This window comes from Cotesia typhae, unplaced genomic scaffold (assembly GCF_013202065.1).
Source record: "Cotesia typhae breed Kobodo isofemale line unplaced genomic scaffold, CoteBio_Ctyphae contig_48, whole genome shotgun sequence".
NCBI lineage: Eukaryota > Metazoa > Arthropoda > Insecta > Hymenoptera > Braconidae > Cotesia > Cotesia typhae.
The window spans coordinates 12145817-12164355 of NW_027423756.1; the positions used below are offsets into that span (position 1 = coordinate 12145817).

Genomic DNA, 18539 nt, shown 5'->3' on the forward strand with positions numbered 1-18539 from the left:
GCCAAATTTTCAATTTTTTTGTAAAAACCTCTGCCAAAAATCCAATTTTCATTTTTTTTTTCTTTCATTCAAGGCTTAGTTTGAAGTCAACTAAAATTCTGATGAATGAATTTTTTTTTTAATCATAAAATTTTTAGTTTAATTTAAAAAATTTATTAAATTTTTATGCAAAAAATTTAACACAATTTTAAATAAAAATATATCAAAAGATTATGATCAACTTTAAATAACTAAAACTGTCACGAACAATTTATTAATTCACGTTTAATAAAAAAAAAAAAAAAAAATATCAAGCACACTCCATCACAATAAATCGTTTTTTTTTCCGCCACGGAAAAGAATTCTTTTGACAGACATGAGTGACAGCCCTGATAATCTAGAATAAACTGAACAGAATAAAAATGTAATTGTAACAGAGAAAAAAATAATAATTGAATAAGTAAAATAAAATTAATTTGTTACAAGAAAAAAAAAAAATAAATCTTTGGAGCTTAACTTTTTCAATCAATTATAAAGACTAAGAATTTAATTTAAAATAATTTTTTTTACAAAAAGTAATGTTAATAACTTTTAAAGTTTAGTCACGGTTCTAACGTTAAATGAACTGTGAATAAAATCTATCAGAAAGTTGAAGTCCGTAAAAATCGATTTATTGAAAGAGAATTCTGAGGAGATTGATTGATGAATAATATTTTATCTTTTTGCTTGTTATTAAAACTATTAATAAAAAACAAAAAAAAATAAATTTTAATAAATATTTGTCTGGGGAAAAAATTAAAAGCTATTTCATGGTTAGTTATCGTAATTATCTGTGACCGTTATGCAATTTTATTTACTTTAAGTAACAAACAGTTACGGTTTGATCAGCTCAATGTTTTTTAGCTTAACAAGCTCGTTCGATATAATAACATTAAATTAAATTTTATAATGTGTGTAGAGCGTGGACAATATTTTACTAATAAATTTTATTTGAGATTTTATAAATAATTTTAATTGTATAATAATTGAGGACCTGATTTTTAAAAGGATATTTTTTAATATTTTCAAAAAGCAGTTTTTTGAATTTTTAAATAATAATTACTTCGAGAATAATAAAGATTTTTAAACGAAAGTCAAATTGTAGCTTCAGAATCGTTAGCACTTTATAGTTACATTAAAAAAATTCAATTGAAAAATTTATAATTAAAGATAACCAGTCATTTGTCTCGGTTAAAGGGTTACATGGGTTTCCTCCGGGAAAAAATGGTCAATTTTGAACAATTTATTTTCAATTTAAAATTATTAAAAATTAAAGAATCAAAAAATAAACTTACAACTGCAGTAGGAGCACTGTCATCACTGTCTTCACTAGTAGTAGTATTATTATTTTCAGGAATGGCAGTGGGTTGAACAGCGGGAGGACTTCCGCCCGTAGGACTTCGGTACTGAATTTGTTGCTGTTGTTGCTGTTGCTGTTGCTGTTGCTGCTGCATTTGCTGCTGTGAGTGCATGTACTGCATGTGTTGCTGCATTTGAACTTGCTGTTGATGTTGCTGTTGTTGCTGTTGCTGGTGCTGATTGTGTTGCTGCTGCATCATTAATAACTGCTGATTGTTGTGCTGCTGGTTCGGTGAACTCATTGATGTGTACGAACCTTGGGGACTTGTGTACGCAGAGCTGCAAATTGTGGAAAAAAAAAAAAAAAAAAAAAATTATTTCGTTAAAAATTTAAGCGATAAATAAAAACAAAATATTGTTTTTAATGTCGTGGAATAAAATGAAAATTAAGCAATATATTAGAGCCTTGGAGTTATAAATTAAGTGTATCTAGATCGTGAAAATAAACCAAGTCACTAGGGAACGAAAACATAGAACATGAGAAAATAAATAGCTTGAGAAGTTATGAAAATTTACACATTCATGAATCACAACTGTCAAATAACAAAGTTATAGAGCGTGAAGGAATCTCATTTGAGATAACAATTATTCATGTTAGTTATAATCAGGGTAAGATATCATCATCATCATCAGCGCCAGAATCTTAAAGCGGAGTAAAGTAAAGTGACTTAAGTCGGCATCCACTGCATCTTTGTATAACACACACGTATAATACATATCGAGCTTTAGCAGTTAGGACATAATAATTTTGAATTTGGTCGGGTTGAAACTTTAATTTAATTCAATTTAATTAATGAACAAACGAAGATATATAATTAATTAATATTAAAGAGAAGGAGGACTCGTAATTTATAATAAAGTTACTTTAGTTTCGGAGGGAGCTCAGAAAAATAATATTTTGAGCAGTCTACACTTTAGGATAGTATTCAACGGTTGAATGCTACTTTAACACAAATTGGATAACTTTTGAGATATGGCCAGCGCTGCGTCAGCAAAGGAAAATTTACAGTCTACTCTACATCACCTATCTTACCTCCTTATATATCCAACTCATACTTTAGTTATACTAACAACCAGAAGATGACTTATGTGTACGGACTCTCCTCATTCAACAACCCCCGGAAATTTCATATTCAGCATGATTATGTATTTACTTTTTTTTTGTTTTTAATTAACTTTATAGTTTGCGAAATATTAGCTGTCAAATTGTCTTTCGAACCTTGGACTCTCTGTTTAACTAAACAAACCTTCAAAAAATTTTTATTCTGCGTAATTATTTATTTTTTAATATTTTTATCACTTATTAAAAACATGTTAGAAAAATTATTTTTAAAGAATTTTTTTTTTTGGACTAATTAAATTAATTGCACCAGAATCGAACCCTTGACTCTCTGTTTAACTAAATAAACCTTTAAAAATTTTTTATTCAGCCTACTTATGTGTTTAATTTCTTATTTATTAATATTTTTATCATTTATTCAAAATATATTAGTAACATTATTTTTTAAATAATTTTTTCTTGTGCTAATTACATTAATTGCGCCAGAATTCAAACTCTAAACTCTCTGTTTAACTAAATAAATCTTCAAAAATTTTTTATTCAGCCTAATTATGTTTATTTTTTTTTTTTTTTATTAATATTTTTATCATTATTTTTATGTATGAAAAGTATATTAGAAAAATTAATTTAAAAGAATTTTTTTTTTTAATTAATTAAATTAATTAAATTAACTGCGCCGGGATTCGAACTCTGAACTCCGCGATCCTAACTCAATTTAAAAAAAAAAATTTTTTTTCAAGTTTTTTGATGTTTAAAGTTTCATTTTATCGAAAGTAGGCTTCTAAGCATTATTTTGCACTCAATATTAGGCATATATTTATTTATTTCAATTATTAGACTTAATCTGTACAAGCCACTACCCGGACAGATAATCAATTGATGGTCAATTGGTGTTATTTACGTCAGTAACAGAGTGTGACGGGTTACGAAAACAAAAAGATTAAATGAGTTTTAAAAATGTCCGTATGTGATAGAATAAATAAAGCAATAAAGAAAAAAAAAATCAGATAGTGGAATATGTGAACCGGTAAATCGGGCGCGATTGCAACCAGCCCGAAACGACGTGTGTCTATCTGTTCGACCGTAAAGAACAAGTCGAGCAAGTATAAAGTAATGCATAAATAAATAAATCTACAGCATTAACACAAAGTTATAATTTATAATTTATTATTGTAAGCTAACGACATCTGCTATCGAGTTCTACAACTCTGGAGTTGTTTCGAATGACACTTGTAGTGCTATTTTGATTGCACTTGTACGGGCAACTATAACTACTCTTGCACTTGTACACTAGAAAAAAAGTAATTTATTTATTTTAATTAAATTAGTAATTATAATGAGCTTATTTAATATAATTATTTTATTTAATTAACTCTTGTGCTAGCTCAGTGAAATTGATATTGGAGGTAATTGAAAATAATTGCTTACGATTTGTATCAGTTTAATTAAATAACTTTTTTTTTATTTGCTAATTCGCTCTAATTTGAAAGTTTCATTTTCATTATTAAATTAATTTTAAATAAGTAAAGAGAAAATAGTTAATTGATTTATTAGTTTTTTATTAAATTATTAACTAAATATATTTATAGATAAGCGAAAAGGAAAATTATGTTGAAATTAATTAAAGTTTAAGCAAATTTGAGATAGTTAAAATTAAAAAGTTTCAATTTATATAAATTTTATTTATGTTCATGTGCATGAACACAGTTATGAAACTTTAATAATTGAGTATTTATATTTCTGCTTCGTATAATTTTATAATTTATGACCCAAGTACTGAAGTTATACTATAAATTTACCCATACATACATTATATAATACTGATAGTAATAATAATAATAATAATAATAATAATAATAATAATAATAATAATAATAATAATAATAATAATAATAATAATAATAATAATAATAATAATAATAATAATAATAATAATAATAATAATAATAATAATAATAATAATAATAATAATAACAGTACTTTTGAAATTATGTAATACATTATAATTAGTCATAACTTTATAAAGTAATAATTAAATTATTAATATATATTTAAGTTATTAAAAAAATTTTAATTTTAATTCTCTATAATTTATACTTGAGCCATTTATCAAAAAAATATAATAAAAGTTATTTCTTAAATAATATTTCAAGCTAACTATAATTTATAACGTTCGTTTTTTTTTCCTTTTTTCTGCGGAACAAAAAGAAAATTTATTATCATCCATGTTCTCTTTCACTGTGATATTAAACCATAAATCTCTTTGATATTTATTAAGATAACGATCAAAGCACCTTAATAAAAGTGCTAATTTCGAAAATAACCAGACTATTATTTTATTTTATATTTTTTACTTCCACGATTATTTTTTTTTTTTTGATAATGATTGAGATGTTTGTTGATAAAATTTAGCGATGTATATCTTGACAGTAATTAGCCAATTAAAAATGCAACGCTGACAGGTTTATGCAAATACCTTGGCTGATGGTTAGAAGGTTGATGAAGTAAAACGTTTGGGCTTCAATCAACTCCATTATAATAATAATAATAATAATAATAATAATAATAATAATAATAATAATAATAATAATAATAATAATAATTTTATTATTTATATACTCCGAACTTTCCGGCAAAAACAAAGTCTCAGCTACTAACATGCTCGCTGTCCCAGTCTTACTATACTCTTTCGGTGTCCTGAAATGGACCCGAAAGGATTTACGAGATCTCGACATCAAAACCCGTAAGATCATTAATATGAATCGGAGCATGCACCCCAATTCATCAGTCGCCAGATTATACCTCTCCCGGTCCATCAGTGGGAGAGGTTTGCAGAGTTTGGAGCGGCTTCACGACCGTTTGGTCCTGGGTTTAACTCACGAAGTTGTCAATTTCACTGCAGACGAGGATGACTTTCTTATGCAAATTGTACATAAACATGAAAATGCGCATAAGGGGTCATTCTTGTATAAGGCAGCAATATATGCGGCAAGAACCCTTGGTCTTGGAGAAATAAACGCTCTTATGGAACTCCGAAAGGAGGAATTTAAGAGCGTCATCAGGAACGCCGAGGAAAAACTACTCCTTGGCGAACTGATGGACAAGTCCATGCACAGCGTGTTCTTTAAACACGTGCGTGATCATGGCTTGTCCATCCAGCTGACGTTTTCCTTCTTAAAGTCAGCGGGCCTGATGTCCGAGACCGAAGGGTTCATATTTGCCTGCCAAGATGGTGTCATTAACACTCTTGAGTACCGTAGCAAGGTGCTCCAGGTGCAGCTTCCGGACACGTCCTGTAGGAGGTGTAGACAACATCCGGAGACGCTTATGCACCTTTTGTCGGCATGTCCAGTGCTGGCGAGAGGTGCATATATCCAGCGTCACAATGCTGCCCTGAGAGTACTGTACTACTATCTTCGTCATTGCTACGGTATTGACGTGACACCAGTGCTGCCTTATTTGCCAGGAGATATTCCCCAGGTTGTTGAGAATGACAGTTGCAAAATATATTGGAACATGCCATTTGCAACAACCCGGCGGATAGATCACAACAAACCTGATATTGTGCTCTTCGACAAGGCCACTCGTGACATTTATGTCATTGAGTTCTCGGCCCCGGCTGAATACAACATCTCAGCCAAAGAAGAGCACACAAAAGACAAATATATCAGGATCTCCTGTTTGAAATTGGCAAACTTTACCCAGGTTACTGTGTCAAGCTTGTCGTCCTGATTGTTGGCGTCCTAGGAGGGATGAAACAGTCTTTTGTATCCTCACTTGCCAAAGTTCCAGCTTGCTCATCAAAAGCTGAGTTCTTGGCAGTTGGGATGCAGAAGGCTGTTTTACTTGGTTCTCTCCATCTCTTAAGGGAAATGACTTTGGCCTGCTGTGATCACTAACCGCCTCGTTGTGCGGAGTGGTCCAGCAGTAACGGATGGAGCTCAGGCTGGGCCCTCGGAGAATCGGACTCCGGGGATAACCCCCCTGAGCATTTAATAACAAAATAATAATAATAATAATAATAATAATAATAATAATGTAAAATCATAAAAACTGAATTAGCAAAACGGAAATTTTATAAAAGTAAATGTTAAATTTTTTTTCTCCAATTTATAAAATAAATATTTAAATTTAAACAATACTGAAGTAAGCCGCCAGCTGTCAATTTAAAAAATTTTTTTAACAAATCAATTAAAATAAAAAAATTCTTCTAAAAATTTTCACTTGCAATTTTTATTAATTTTTACATGTGAAATTTTTTAATTAAATTTTTTTTATAATAATTTCATAATTAAAAAATTGTAAAAAAATTTCTAATGTCTGTCAACTTCAGTGTCATAAATTTAAATACTAAAAAGTATGACCCAGAGAAGTTTCTTTAGAAAAAAAATAAACTTTTGTCATTTAAATAAAAAATTTAGTACACAATAACAAAAACATAAAATTAACAAAAGATCGGCGGTTGTATTCCGAGGGCCGAAGGTCGACGCTTGTAGGCAAATCATCCTGGCAACTTTCTTGACGGCTTATCTCTTTACCTCTTCAAAATATGTACACGTCTCGGAGCAACGTCTTATAATCTTGAAGCAACTTTTCTTCATCCATCCTTAAACTTTTCCCTTGCTTTAACTTCATATTTATTTTTTCTCTTAACTTATTCTTTCATATTATTCCATTTCATTTTACTTTATTTAGCTTATTCTACTCTGTAAAGACGATGTAACTCTTGCGCGGTTCTTAAAACCGTCTGACATGTCTGAAAGGATCTGTTTATGCATTTGGCGTCTTATCAAATTTATTATACCTACAGGATCCTCATAAATATTCCCTTTATTACTTTTACACTCGTCTAAACCTGTCAGAATATTACCGAACAATAAATACGTAATAAATTTACACGGAAAAAAATAAATTGCAAAATTCGGTTAATTGTTAGAGTTTTAAACAGTAAAGCGGACATCGGGGTGGCAAAAATATAAATATTACAGAAGGATAGCATTAACGTAAATTAATAATCTTTTTTAATTTTTTTTTCTCAGATCATTAAAAAGCTTGCGCGACATTTTTTTACCCCCTACTTTAACATTATATAACTTTTTCAGTTTTGTATTTTTTGACTTTTTTTATTTTTTTTTGTATTCTAAAAACATTAATAAACGTCTGATAAAAAAATGGATAATAAAAATATTTTTAGTTTTTTATTTATAGCACCCGAAAAAACACCTCAAATTTGTGCTTTTTATTTTAAATAAATATTTGTTAAAAAATATTTATTAAACATTAATAAATATTTATTAACAGTTAATAAAGCTTATTGAATATAAACAAATCCTTCCATCAGTGTACCAACAAAAAAATTCATTAAATTTAAATTCGATTGTTAAAACTAATTGATTTTTAAAAAAAAAAATTGCAATGTATTACATTATATTTCAATTAAAATTTTTTTCTGTCTACAAAAAAAAAATACTTATTCATTATTTTTAATTGGAAATCTTTTTTATCAACAGTTACTGTGAAAATTTAACGAGTTATTTATTATTTTTAATTAACTATATTAAAAAACCTTTTTTTTTTTTTTTTTTTTTTTTTTTCGAATTGTATACACAGATAAGATAATTACTGGAGATGAAGATCGATAGATTATTAAAAAACAGTGTAATGATTTTAAGCGGACTCGTTAATTTACGTTTTATTTGTTCCGCCTACTAATAGCGAGCTTTTACGCTCTCGTCATCCCCGTAATAGTCGGGATTTTAACCAGGGGGGGTTTTAAATGAAGAAACGGTAACGGAAGCACTTATAAAACCATCGAGGATGTAGTCTGCTCGGCGTATCAGAGAAAACATGACTTAAAAAGGAGATTAAGTCACCGTGGCTTTAAAAAACTTTAAAAGAATAAGAAGTATCTGTTGAGTTAAGTGCCACAGAGATAACGGACAATTCACTTTAAGTAACTAGAATACTTTTTACTCCTTTCTTTGTTGCTATTCATAAAATTATCAAGTATTATTGCGTCATATATTAAATAATTCATTTAAATTTGAATTAAAAATTAAAATCGATCATTAATTTAATTGCTGCAATACTTGATCAATTTTTAACAATAAAAATTAAGAAAAAAATGAATTACTGTCGGTAAAATAATATTATGTGTTAGTTAATTGTAAAAAGAAATGAATAGAAATATAAATTATAATAGAATTCATTAGTGAAATAAAATTTATGAGACATAATGCCTTTTTTTCCCTCGGGTTTTTATTTTTTATCTAGTCACGCTGGCTGTGACTTAGTGCCGGACCAATCGCCGGTTCAATTAACGTCTGAACACCTGATAATTATCTTCCCTCGAACTCGAAAAGGATAAATTAAGAAAAAGAAGAGAAGAGGAAAAAGAGAAGAAGAAAAAAGAGAAAACAAGGTAAATACATTGGGTTTAAGAGTGATTATGAACAAGATTGTAGTTTTAATAGTTTGGATATAGCAATGTAAGGCCCTTCATCACTTTAGATCTGATCAGCCGACTTTTAAGTTGCCGTGTTGCTTACCTGACATTGATTGGCTGCATTGAGTGTTCTTGCTGAAGGTATAAGGGCTGTTGGTATCCGCCGGAATCCAGGCTCAACCCATCTGGTGATTGTTGCATTCCACCACCTTGCATCATCTGTAATTAAATGTTAAATATTTTTATTGGAGTGTAATTGTAATTATATATTTTTAGAAAAACATTTTTTTTGTATTCTGGACAGTTTAAGTGTTTCAATTAATGATACAGTCAAAAGTTTGGATGGGAATAAAAACGAATAAAAAAAACCGAGTTCGATCCCCGGACTGAGTAATTACTCATTTTTTTTTTTTTTTTTTAATTAAAATTGTTTTAAAAAAAATGAAAGTCAAAACAATGCTCCAATTAAATTTAAAGTAACAGCTAGTAAAATATAAATTATAATCATGAATTTATTTTTTTTTTTATAATTAGTTATGAATTTCAAGTAGCTGAGAATTTCATATAATATTTCCGATGGTTTAATACTATTTCAGAAAGTTAGAGTTAAAGTTACTGGAACATTATTTCAACAAATTCTAGAGGTGACTCAAATTCCATGGAGTGTTTGCGACAGTATTAAAATATTCAAGCATATCTATTTTATGGAATGTTTTAAGCAGTTATAAAATGTTTCTGAATCTGGAATTTCTCGATACACTATTTCAGTTGGACTTTAAAGTTTGTAGTACTTAAAATATAAGAACTTATGATTTGTTAGTTTAAAATAATTTAAATTGTTTTAAAATTTTGTTTTGTTTTATTTTGCCCCAGACAATTATTTTTATTGATCATTTATTTCTAAAAAAAAAAGAGTCTAGATATTGTTTTACAATTTAAATTTAAATGATAACAAAACAAATAAAAGAAAAAAAATTTTAAATCCAATTGGAGTTTTACTTTTTATGATAAAAATAATTGCTCTTGGGAAAATAATAAAAAGATAACAAGTTTCAGCGTATAAATAAAAGAAAAATATTTTAGTGTACCTCTGAGATAAATATTTTTAAAAACAACGAAATTTTTAGATTAGGATAATTAGTTCTGATAGATTAAAAATAAAAATAAAAATAAATAGTGGAATTGAGAGAAAAAACAAATAAATTTATAACAGAAGGTCCGTGAACGTTTAGCGGTATTACGTAGTAAATAGTGGGATTGTAAAGATTTATCTAGGTGATATAACGTTGGGAAAGAAGTTTAACTGTGAAGATTCACTTCCGGTTTTCTCACTCGTTTGTAGAACGACACGATCGAGGTCGAGATCAATGCAACCGATTTAATATTCACGATCCGCGTGATCGTAGATCACCGAGTAATAAAAAGACTTCTCGGGTATGTAATAGTACCTTTTATATATAGTTTATTTCTGGAATAACACCGCTGGTTCTAGAATTCACGATCCGTGTATGTGATTTCATTAAAATTAGATAAGACCAACGGAACAAAAGTCTTCGAAGTAAATTAAATCACAGTACAATTTCAAACAAATAATCATGTTAGAGATCAAATTAATTTGTTTTGTTAACGTTGAAACTTGTAATGAAATGAGAAATGTGGCCTCAATAAAATAAGGGTATAATATGATTGAGCTGTTTGAATGAAAGAGACACAGTAAATGCAATTGTACAACTTGAAGATCATTATTATCTTGTTTGTATTGTACGCTGAAAAATTGACTTATTGAATTAATTTCTGGGTTAGGGTATTATATTAACTTGCTTGAAAAATAATTTATTTTAAACACAAAAATTCTTCAAAATTTTTAATTGAATTTAATGAAAATTTCATGGAGGATTTTTAAATTTGTAAAAAAAATTCACTCAATTATTGTTGATGTATGAATAGACATTGTCAATTTTAATCTCATGAATTTAAACGAGCACTTATCCACTTACTGGCGTGCTTGTTAAAATTCGTAATAATTTTTTAGTGAATTTAAAGTGAAATCTTTGAGAACATTCCAACAAATTTCTGGTGAAAGTCGGGTTTTATAATTTTTATCAATAAAAATGAAATTGATTTTAAATTACACATTACAAGGTAATAAGATGTATTATGATTCATATTTTCTTCATGACTTGATCTACATATAATATTATATTTATAATCTATACATTTTTAAAGATCTAAGCTCATCCCGATGTTACACTCATCGAAACCTTTCATTTGAGTACCCACATCAATTTTTCATATATTTATATATTTTATATATATATATATATATATATATGTGAAAAATATATGAAAATGCATATGGGTACTCAAATGAAAGCTTTTGATGAGTACAACATCGGGATGAGTGTATATTTTTAAAAACGCCAATATTTAAGAAAGTACAGTGTAATTTAACAAAATTCATTATTTAATAAAGCAAAATAATAATAAAAATATACCTGAGATTGGTATCCACGCATGGGATCGTGTTGTTGCTGGTGATGTTGTTGTTGCTGATGTTGCTGTTGATGCTGATGAGGATGAATATTGGGAATATCAAAGTCTTCATCTCCGAAACTTGGAGTGTGAAATGTCTAAGAAAAAAAAAGTCCGACCATTAATATACACATTAGCTTTCACGGCTTAATAAAAAAAATAAAAAAATTTTTTTTAGTCTGATTTATTATTTAGTAATTAATAAAATATATGAATAGAGAATAGGATAAATATCTAGCAGAATGATTTATTGACAAAACAAATACTTTAATAACAGAATAAAAAAAATATTAAGTGCATAAAAAGTTTAAGAGGTTGGAGTTGAGATTAAGGACCTTGAAAAGAAGGCACGAGACATATAAAATAGAGAGGAAAAAAAAAACGTATAAGGGGTATGAAGAACATGAAAGTCGAATCAAAGAATCCAACCCTCGTGGATCCACCCACGCGAATGATAGATAGCGTTATATTGTTCAAAATCCTTTTACCAATTTATTCCCGTTCTCGGGATAGGATCTTTCAAAGGAAAACGAAAGAAAATAAATTTGATGCAGAGCCACATCAGTGGTATTGGAAAAAAATAAAACAGAAATAATAAAAATAAAGAAAGTTAAAACAAAAAATATAATAAAAGAAAATAATAGAAAAGTAAAGATGAAATAGGAAATGAAAGTTTTTAAATTGGATTTAATAGCGTCAGGAATTTTCTTTGTGAAAGACAACATATCTATGGATTCAAAGTTATTGCTATTGTTATTTTTATTTATCGTCGATATAAATTTATAAACTTTTTTTTTTTTACAATTATTCATTTTTCAATTCTACCTTTTACATTACTTATGCGTATATAATAGTACAAGTACAGCAATATATCCGCGATTTGAATTATTAACCACCATCACTCAACGAAAAGTAGTCTGACGCTGACAATATCGCCCGCAGTATCACACAATAACTGCTGCACACTTAAAACTATCCAGCTCTCTTTATATTATTTTTTTTTATCTTTGTTTGTTTTTTGAGTCATTTATTTATTTATTTCTTTTTTTTTTTTTTTTTTTCGTGATACTTTTCTATTTTTAGTTGTCGCTGAAATTGCAGAGCTATTTTATTTGCAATATGTCTGCAAAAAGTTTTTATGAATGTCGTTCAAGAGTCATACTTTTTCGACGTTTTAACAGTAAAAGTTATTTTAACATTATATATATTTTTTTTTTCAAACGAAATTTCATTTTTTATAGCACGTAATTTATCCGTTACTTTTTTATTTCCTCGACACATGTAACGATTTTAATTTAAGTGGAAAAAACCACTTTGACCTTTCAAGTTCGCGGATCAATAAGAGTTTTTATTTTAATTATTTTTTTTTAGTACGAATTTTATTGAAATTGTTTTGTCAAATTTTAAAATTAATATTTTCATTTAAAAGTTAAAGAATTTATTATAAATAAAATCAAAAATAAAAAATAAATGTTTATGCGCATATGAAGTATGAAGATATAAAATTTATCAATTACAGTACATACAAGTTGTTGGCTCGTGTGAGTTAGATAAATGGTAGTAGAACTAACGTTAAGAGGATTTCGAACGTTATCGTATTTCTTGGCTGAAGCTTTGAGGGTGGAAAATGTAAACGGAGGAAGATACCACCCCTTAAAGTCGTTTGCTGCGTAATAACCAACATTTTCCATACACTTTTTGCTGCTATAAACTCCCTAAATTACATCTTCATACATATATAAATTTTATCTGTATACATTAAATTTACTTTTTTATTTATCGTGATGGAAATTTTAAATTATTTTATATGACTTTTTGTTTACTTATTTTATTTGTCTATTTAAATAAAAAAAAATAAATAAATAAATAAATAAAATAAAATAAAATAAAATAAAAATAAAAAGCAATATAAGATTTAAGAAAGAATTTAATTTTGTGTAAAAAGTTCACGATTTCGAATAAAATTCTTCGAGTGTATAGAATTGCAGTAGCGCGACCCTTGACAATTAATGATCATTGAGAATAAAACGAGACTGTACTAACGAAATAATCCAAATGCAGGTGGGCGAACGGAAAATTAAAATGGTATTGTGGATAAAATAATTACACTTTCTTTGTTTTAAAATAACTTACTACGCAAAATTTTGAATAATTACCGGATTGCCAGGGAGTTTATACTTTTGTTCAATTATTAAATCCTCCAATTTTTCCGTAATAATAATTATAATGATAAGTGGAGTTTATAGTTGAAAAAAACTTTTTTAAAATTGGAGTAAATTTACGATGATTGAACACATTATTTTCCCTTAAAAACTTTAGCAGTTATACTTCTCATTTAAATGTCAAAATAAATTGAAAACTTTAGTATTTTCTGACGATCAAAAAAGTTTGACAAGTTGATACCTAAATTAAGAGACGATGCAAGTTTTATAATTTTATCGAACGTTAATATACCTAGGGGGTGCGTAACTTTGTTTTTTAAAATTAAACTGCACTTTGATGTTTTAGCGTTTTACTTTTCGATATTTTTCGTTAAAGTATCAAGGCCTTTTGACGTCCTGCGTTTAACTAGTCATTTCTAACTTCAAAGTTCGGTAATATTCCGAGGTACGGGTAATTTTATAAAATTATATGTTTTCTTTTTTTTGCAGACTTATTTTTATTTTTATTCTCTTTCATCGTGTAGTTTTAATAATGGTAATGGAATTAAAAGGAAATAAATTAAAGAGAAAAATAAATATATATAAATTGGAGTAGCCTTGTCCCTGTTTTACTACTTGAGTTATTAAATATAATTATACAAATATTCAAGTTAATTATATAAAGTTATTATGTTATTAACTTTAATAATAAATTAAAAATTTTTTCAAATAAAATAACTTAAATTTTTCTTACATTTAAATAAAAAATAAACTAGTTGGTACAATAACACAAGTATCAAATGGTTATTAAGCGTTCACTTCATAATCATTTGCTTTTATTGGATCACTCGAAGTTATTTCTACCAATGGTAGATTTTTTTTCTCTTATTTAGTAAAGGGAGATTTGATAGGGGATTATTTAACTTTCCCTTCAGTCGTTTCTTTCAATTTTTTCTTTTATTTTCTCGAGCACAAATAACAATATACTAGACAGTGGAATGATAAGAGCGAAGAGAAGAGAGTGTGAGCAAATGGGTGGCTTTGAAAAGTAAAACCAATGTTGAATGCTAACAAAAATTAACGAGAATTTACAGGAATGAAAGTGGACACAAAAGAAGATTTAATTATTTTGTAATGATAAAAGTTTTATTGTGTTTGATCTCGTTTTTTTCTTTTTAATAGATTCCACGGATAATTGCATCTTTTACGGCAATTCAATCGAGTAATTAAAATTTTAATTAAAAATTCAGATTATATTTTTTAATATACATAACTTTAGATTTTACTTTTTATTACTCTATAAATCATAAATAAATTATTTAATAATTTTATTGCTCGATTTTAATTTATTTTATCATTTTACGTAATCTTCAATTACGGTGTAATAGCTAATAATAAAGGCTGTATGATATTTAAAAATAGATTATATTAAAGCTACTTAAATACTCAATTTTAGTAGGCTATTTTAATTTATTTTAATAAAATAATTAGTTTGTTATAAGTTACTTTATATTAATTTATAATTTTTAAATAATGTTAAAGTAAAAAATAAATTTATTCAATTATTTTATTTAAAAGTAGAACAAAAGTTATATTAAAAAAATTTTAAAGATATTAAGTTGTATTTAATTCCATTGACGTCATTCATTGAGAATAATTTTTTTTTTTTAATTTTTTGATGAAAATTTCAATTTGTTATTCACAAGAAATATAATCAAAATAAAAAATCTCAGTTTTTTGTGAATAATTCAATAACTATTGGTGATATAAAAAATCGGAAAAAAGATCCTTAAAGAGGAGGAAATTTCTAAAAAAAAGTCTCGACTCCCAGAATTTTAGCTAGAGAAACAATAATTTTTTTTTAATGTTGAAAATTCGACAGCAGTTATTTATAAAAAACTAAGATTTTTTATTTTGACTAGATTTTTTGTAAATAAATTGAAATTTTCATTAAAAAAAATAAAAAAACAACAACATTATTTTCAGAATTTAATTCCGCATCGAATGAGTGATTGTTCATATTTTTAAGATTTTAATTATCAAATTTACACAGAGTTCTACATAGAATTAAATTACTCGTCGATAAAAAATTGAAGAAATTTCTAATGTAAATTTAAAAAATTTATAAAAAAATAAAATAGATTATTTTTAAATAAAAAAAAATTTCTACCGTTGAATTTTTGTTTGTACTTAATTATCATCGATTTAATACAAACATTAAACTAGGCTGTTGTTAGCATGATCACTTTAATAAATAACTAATAAAATATTAAAGACAAATATAAAACGCGAGCTCTAAAACTGCATAAGCAAACATAAACATAAACGTAAAAAGTTTAATTAATTTAAAAATGCTAATAAAAATGGTATGTTGTAAATAAAAACTGGAGCGACGTAATTACTTAGTAATAAATTAATTTTACAACTACAACTACCTATTTACTGTGTGAACTAATATATATAAAAGTAAAAGGCTAGTAAAAAAAATAACCAAGTCATCTAATCAATGTTTGCCTTATGAAGTAATAAAATAACAAGTATCATATCGATCAAATAATCTAACCTCATTCCGATGAATCATCAAATATTTTATCTTGAAATAAAATCAATTACTAATAATAAATACCAACAAAAATTTTTTTTCATTATTTACAAATCATTAAAATAATTTTTACCGCTTCCGACATTTACGAATTATTAATCGCAATAAAACGTTTGAGCAATATAATATGTTAATTTTTCTAAAAATAGTCCGAGTATTTCCTTATTATTATTACCTGTAATTATTTTAATTACACAACCGGATTAATTTTTTTTTTTACGTGTACTGATTAAAAATTTAACGATTTATTGTTAATTAAATTCAAGTACAAACAAAATAAATTTTTATTTTTATTCAAAAATAATGAAGTTGTATTTACTGACCGCAGATTGACAATTACAGATCTTTGATTGCAATAATAACATATGTTAGCTCTTGTTTTCTCACACAATCTCATTCTATACACAGATATGTATTTTTACAAGCCCAGGATGAGTTTGATTCCCTCTTATTCATCCTACTATCTACCTCTCGGTATTTTCATGGGTATTGTCTGGAATCCCATAAGCAATTAGCGGCAAATGCTGCTCGTAAAAACTAAAAGAAATGAAATAAAAGCCGTTTGAAATAAAAAAAAAAAAAAAAAAAAAAAAAAAAAAAAAAAAAAAAAAACGTTTAAATTGTTTATTTTGCAAATTATTTTCATACAATAAATTCTTTTTACTACCGTACTAAACTCGTGATTTTTTTATTCCAGATGAATATGAAATTGAAAGAGATATATTGCTTGCTTTGAATACAGCTGAACTTGACAGGTTCCTTTCATCTTAAATTCTCTCTTTTCTTGTCACGGTAAATAGATGAAATATCGGATGTAGAGTTGGTAGTAGCTATAAATTTACTCGGTTGATATGAATCGGGAGTGTCTCGGGGTTGAATGTGACATACAAACCAGACATTAAGAACATTGCATTCATATGTATTGTAAGCATAAAAGTGTTATTGTATCTATAAGACGAATAATAAGCTCAGTAATGAAGATTACAGATAACATTATCGTTATATTTTAATCATTCATTGGCTTAAGAGCCATTTTTGTTGTCTAACATACAAATCGGCGAGGTTTTCAATTTATTCATTGACTTTAAAATCATTTTACAACAATAATTGATTTAACATTCTTAAGAATTTAATTTTTTGTTGAAGAATAAGAGTCATGTTTAAATTATCTTATTAAAGACCACTTTGGAAATATTTAAAAAGAAAATGTATGTTTATCTATTTTTTACTGGCTTTTAAAAATTTTTAAATTAATGATTATGTTCAAAATTGTATTACTTAAGTCTTAAATTAATTTTAAATCTCAAATCTATATCAATCTACGATTTTATAACTTGTAAAAATTTAGATTGAAACTTTGTATTATTTTTATTTTATACAGTCATCACAAATAATATTGTATTAAAATATCTTGCCATTTGGTCTGTGCCTTGGCATATATTACTAATAATAAATAAATAAATAAATAAATAAATAAATTTGTGAGGGCCATTATTATAGAAAATTAAATTTTCTATAAAAAATATTTCCTACACAGAAAAAATATTTTTCTTCTTAATTATTTTCTTGAGCGAAAAAAAAAAATTTTTTTTTTCACATTTGAGTCAAGAAATTTTTCTTTCTGTGTATGATTTTTACGTAACTTTGATATTTTCCTCAAAATTTAAAAATATAACTAAAAATGAAAAATAATTAAAATTTATTATTTATTTCAAATTTAATAAATTATTGCTTAAGAAAAACCTTAATTTCTTCTCAAGGAGGATAAAATTTATCTCGATGATAAAATGATATTTGTATGTAATTTAAAACTTTTCAATTTAATGATTTATCATGCTATCAACGCAGCCATAATAATTTCAAAAGTCGTTTGTAAAGATATTTATTATGAAGTGACTTAAAATATATATCATTAATTGTCATGTTACAAAGTATCACGTCGAGAGAAGGAGAAAGCTGAGAAAGTGAATATCTGATGCTTGTGTCGTAATTCTCTTGTCTTTATGGTTAATAACGATAATAAAATTTAGTGTAAAAAAATTATAGTAATTTTTCTTTGATAAATAAACGAGGAAACAATTTTCTATTAATTTAAATTATCTTCTATGATTGGCATTTTCTTACAATTTAAAAAAAAATGGAAATGATTTAAATTTCAATAAAAAAAAAAAAATAAAAATGAATAAAGATTTAAAATTGTAGAAGTTTTGCTAAGATTTTTTGCAGTAATTAAAACCCAGAAGTTATTTTCAGTAATTGTAAACAAAGCTAAGTAAAAAAGCAGCCTGTGTAATGAATTTTTTTTGCTTAGCATACATATGTATAAGACAAACATGATTAAATTTAAGGCAGAACTAATTGCAGTGTTGTTAATCCTCGGTG

General features: G+C 26.6%; 1 protein-coding gene across 3 annotated transcripts in view; it reads right to left on the reverse strand.

Moving 5' to 3' along the window:
- LOC141529618 (TOX high mobility group box family member 4) overlaps positions 1 to 18539 on the reverse strand; it is a 196677-nt gene that overhangs the window by 16888 nt on the left and 161250 nt on the right. For all 3 annotated transcript variants that reach the window (XM_074246250.1, XM_074246251.1, XM_074246252.1), the window contains 3 exons: positions 11378 to 11512; positions 8986 to 9101; positions 1314 to 1656 (listed from right to left, as the gene is read on the reverse strand). In XM_074246250.1, coding sequence (XP_074102351.1) covers positions 1314 to 1656; positions 8986 to 9101; positions 11378 to 11512 — 594 coding nt within the window. The remainder of the gene's footprint in view (positions 1 to 1313; positions 1657 to 8985; positions 9102 to 11377; positions 11513 to 18539) is intronic.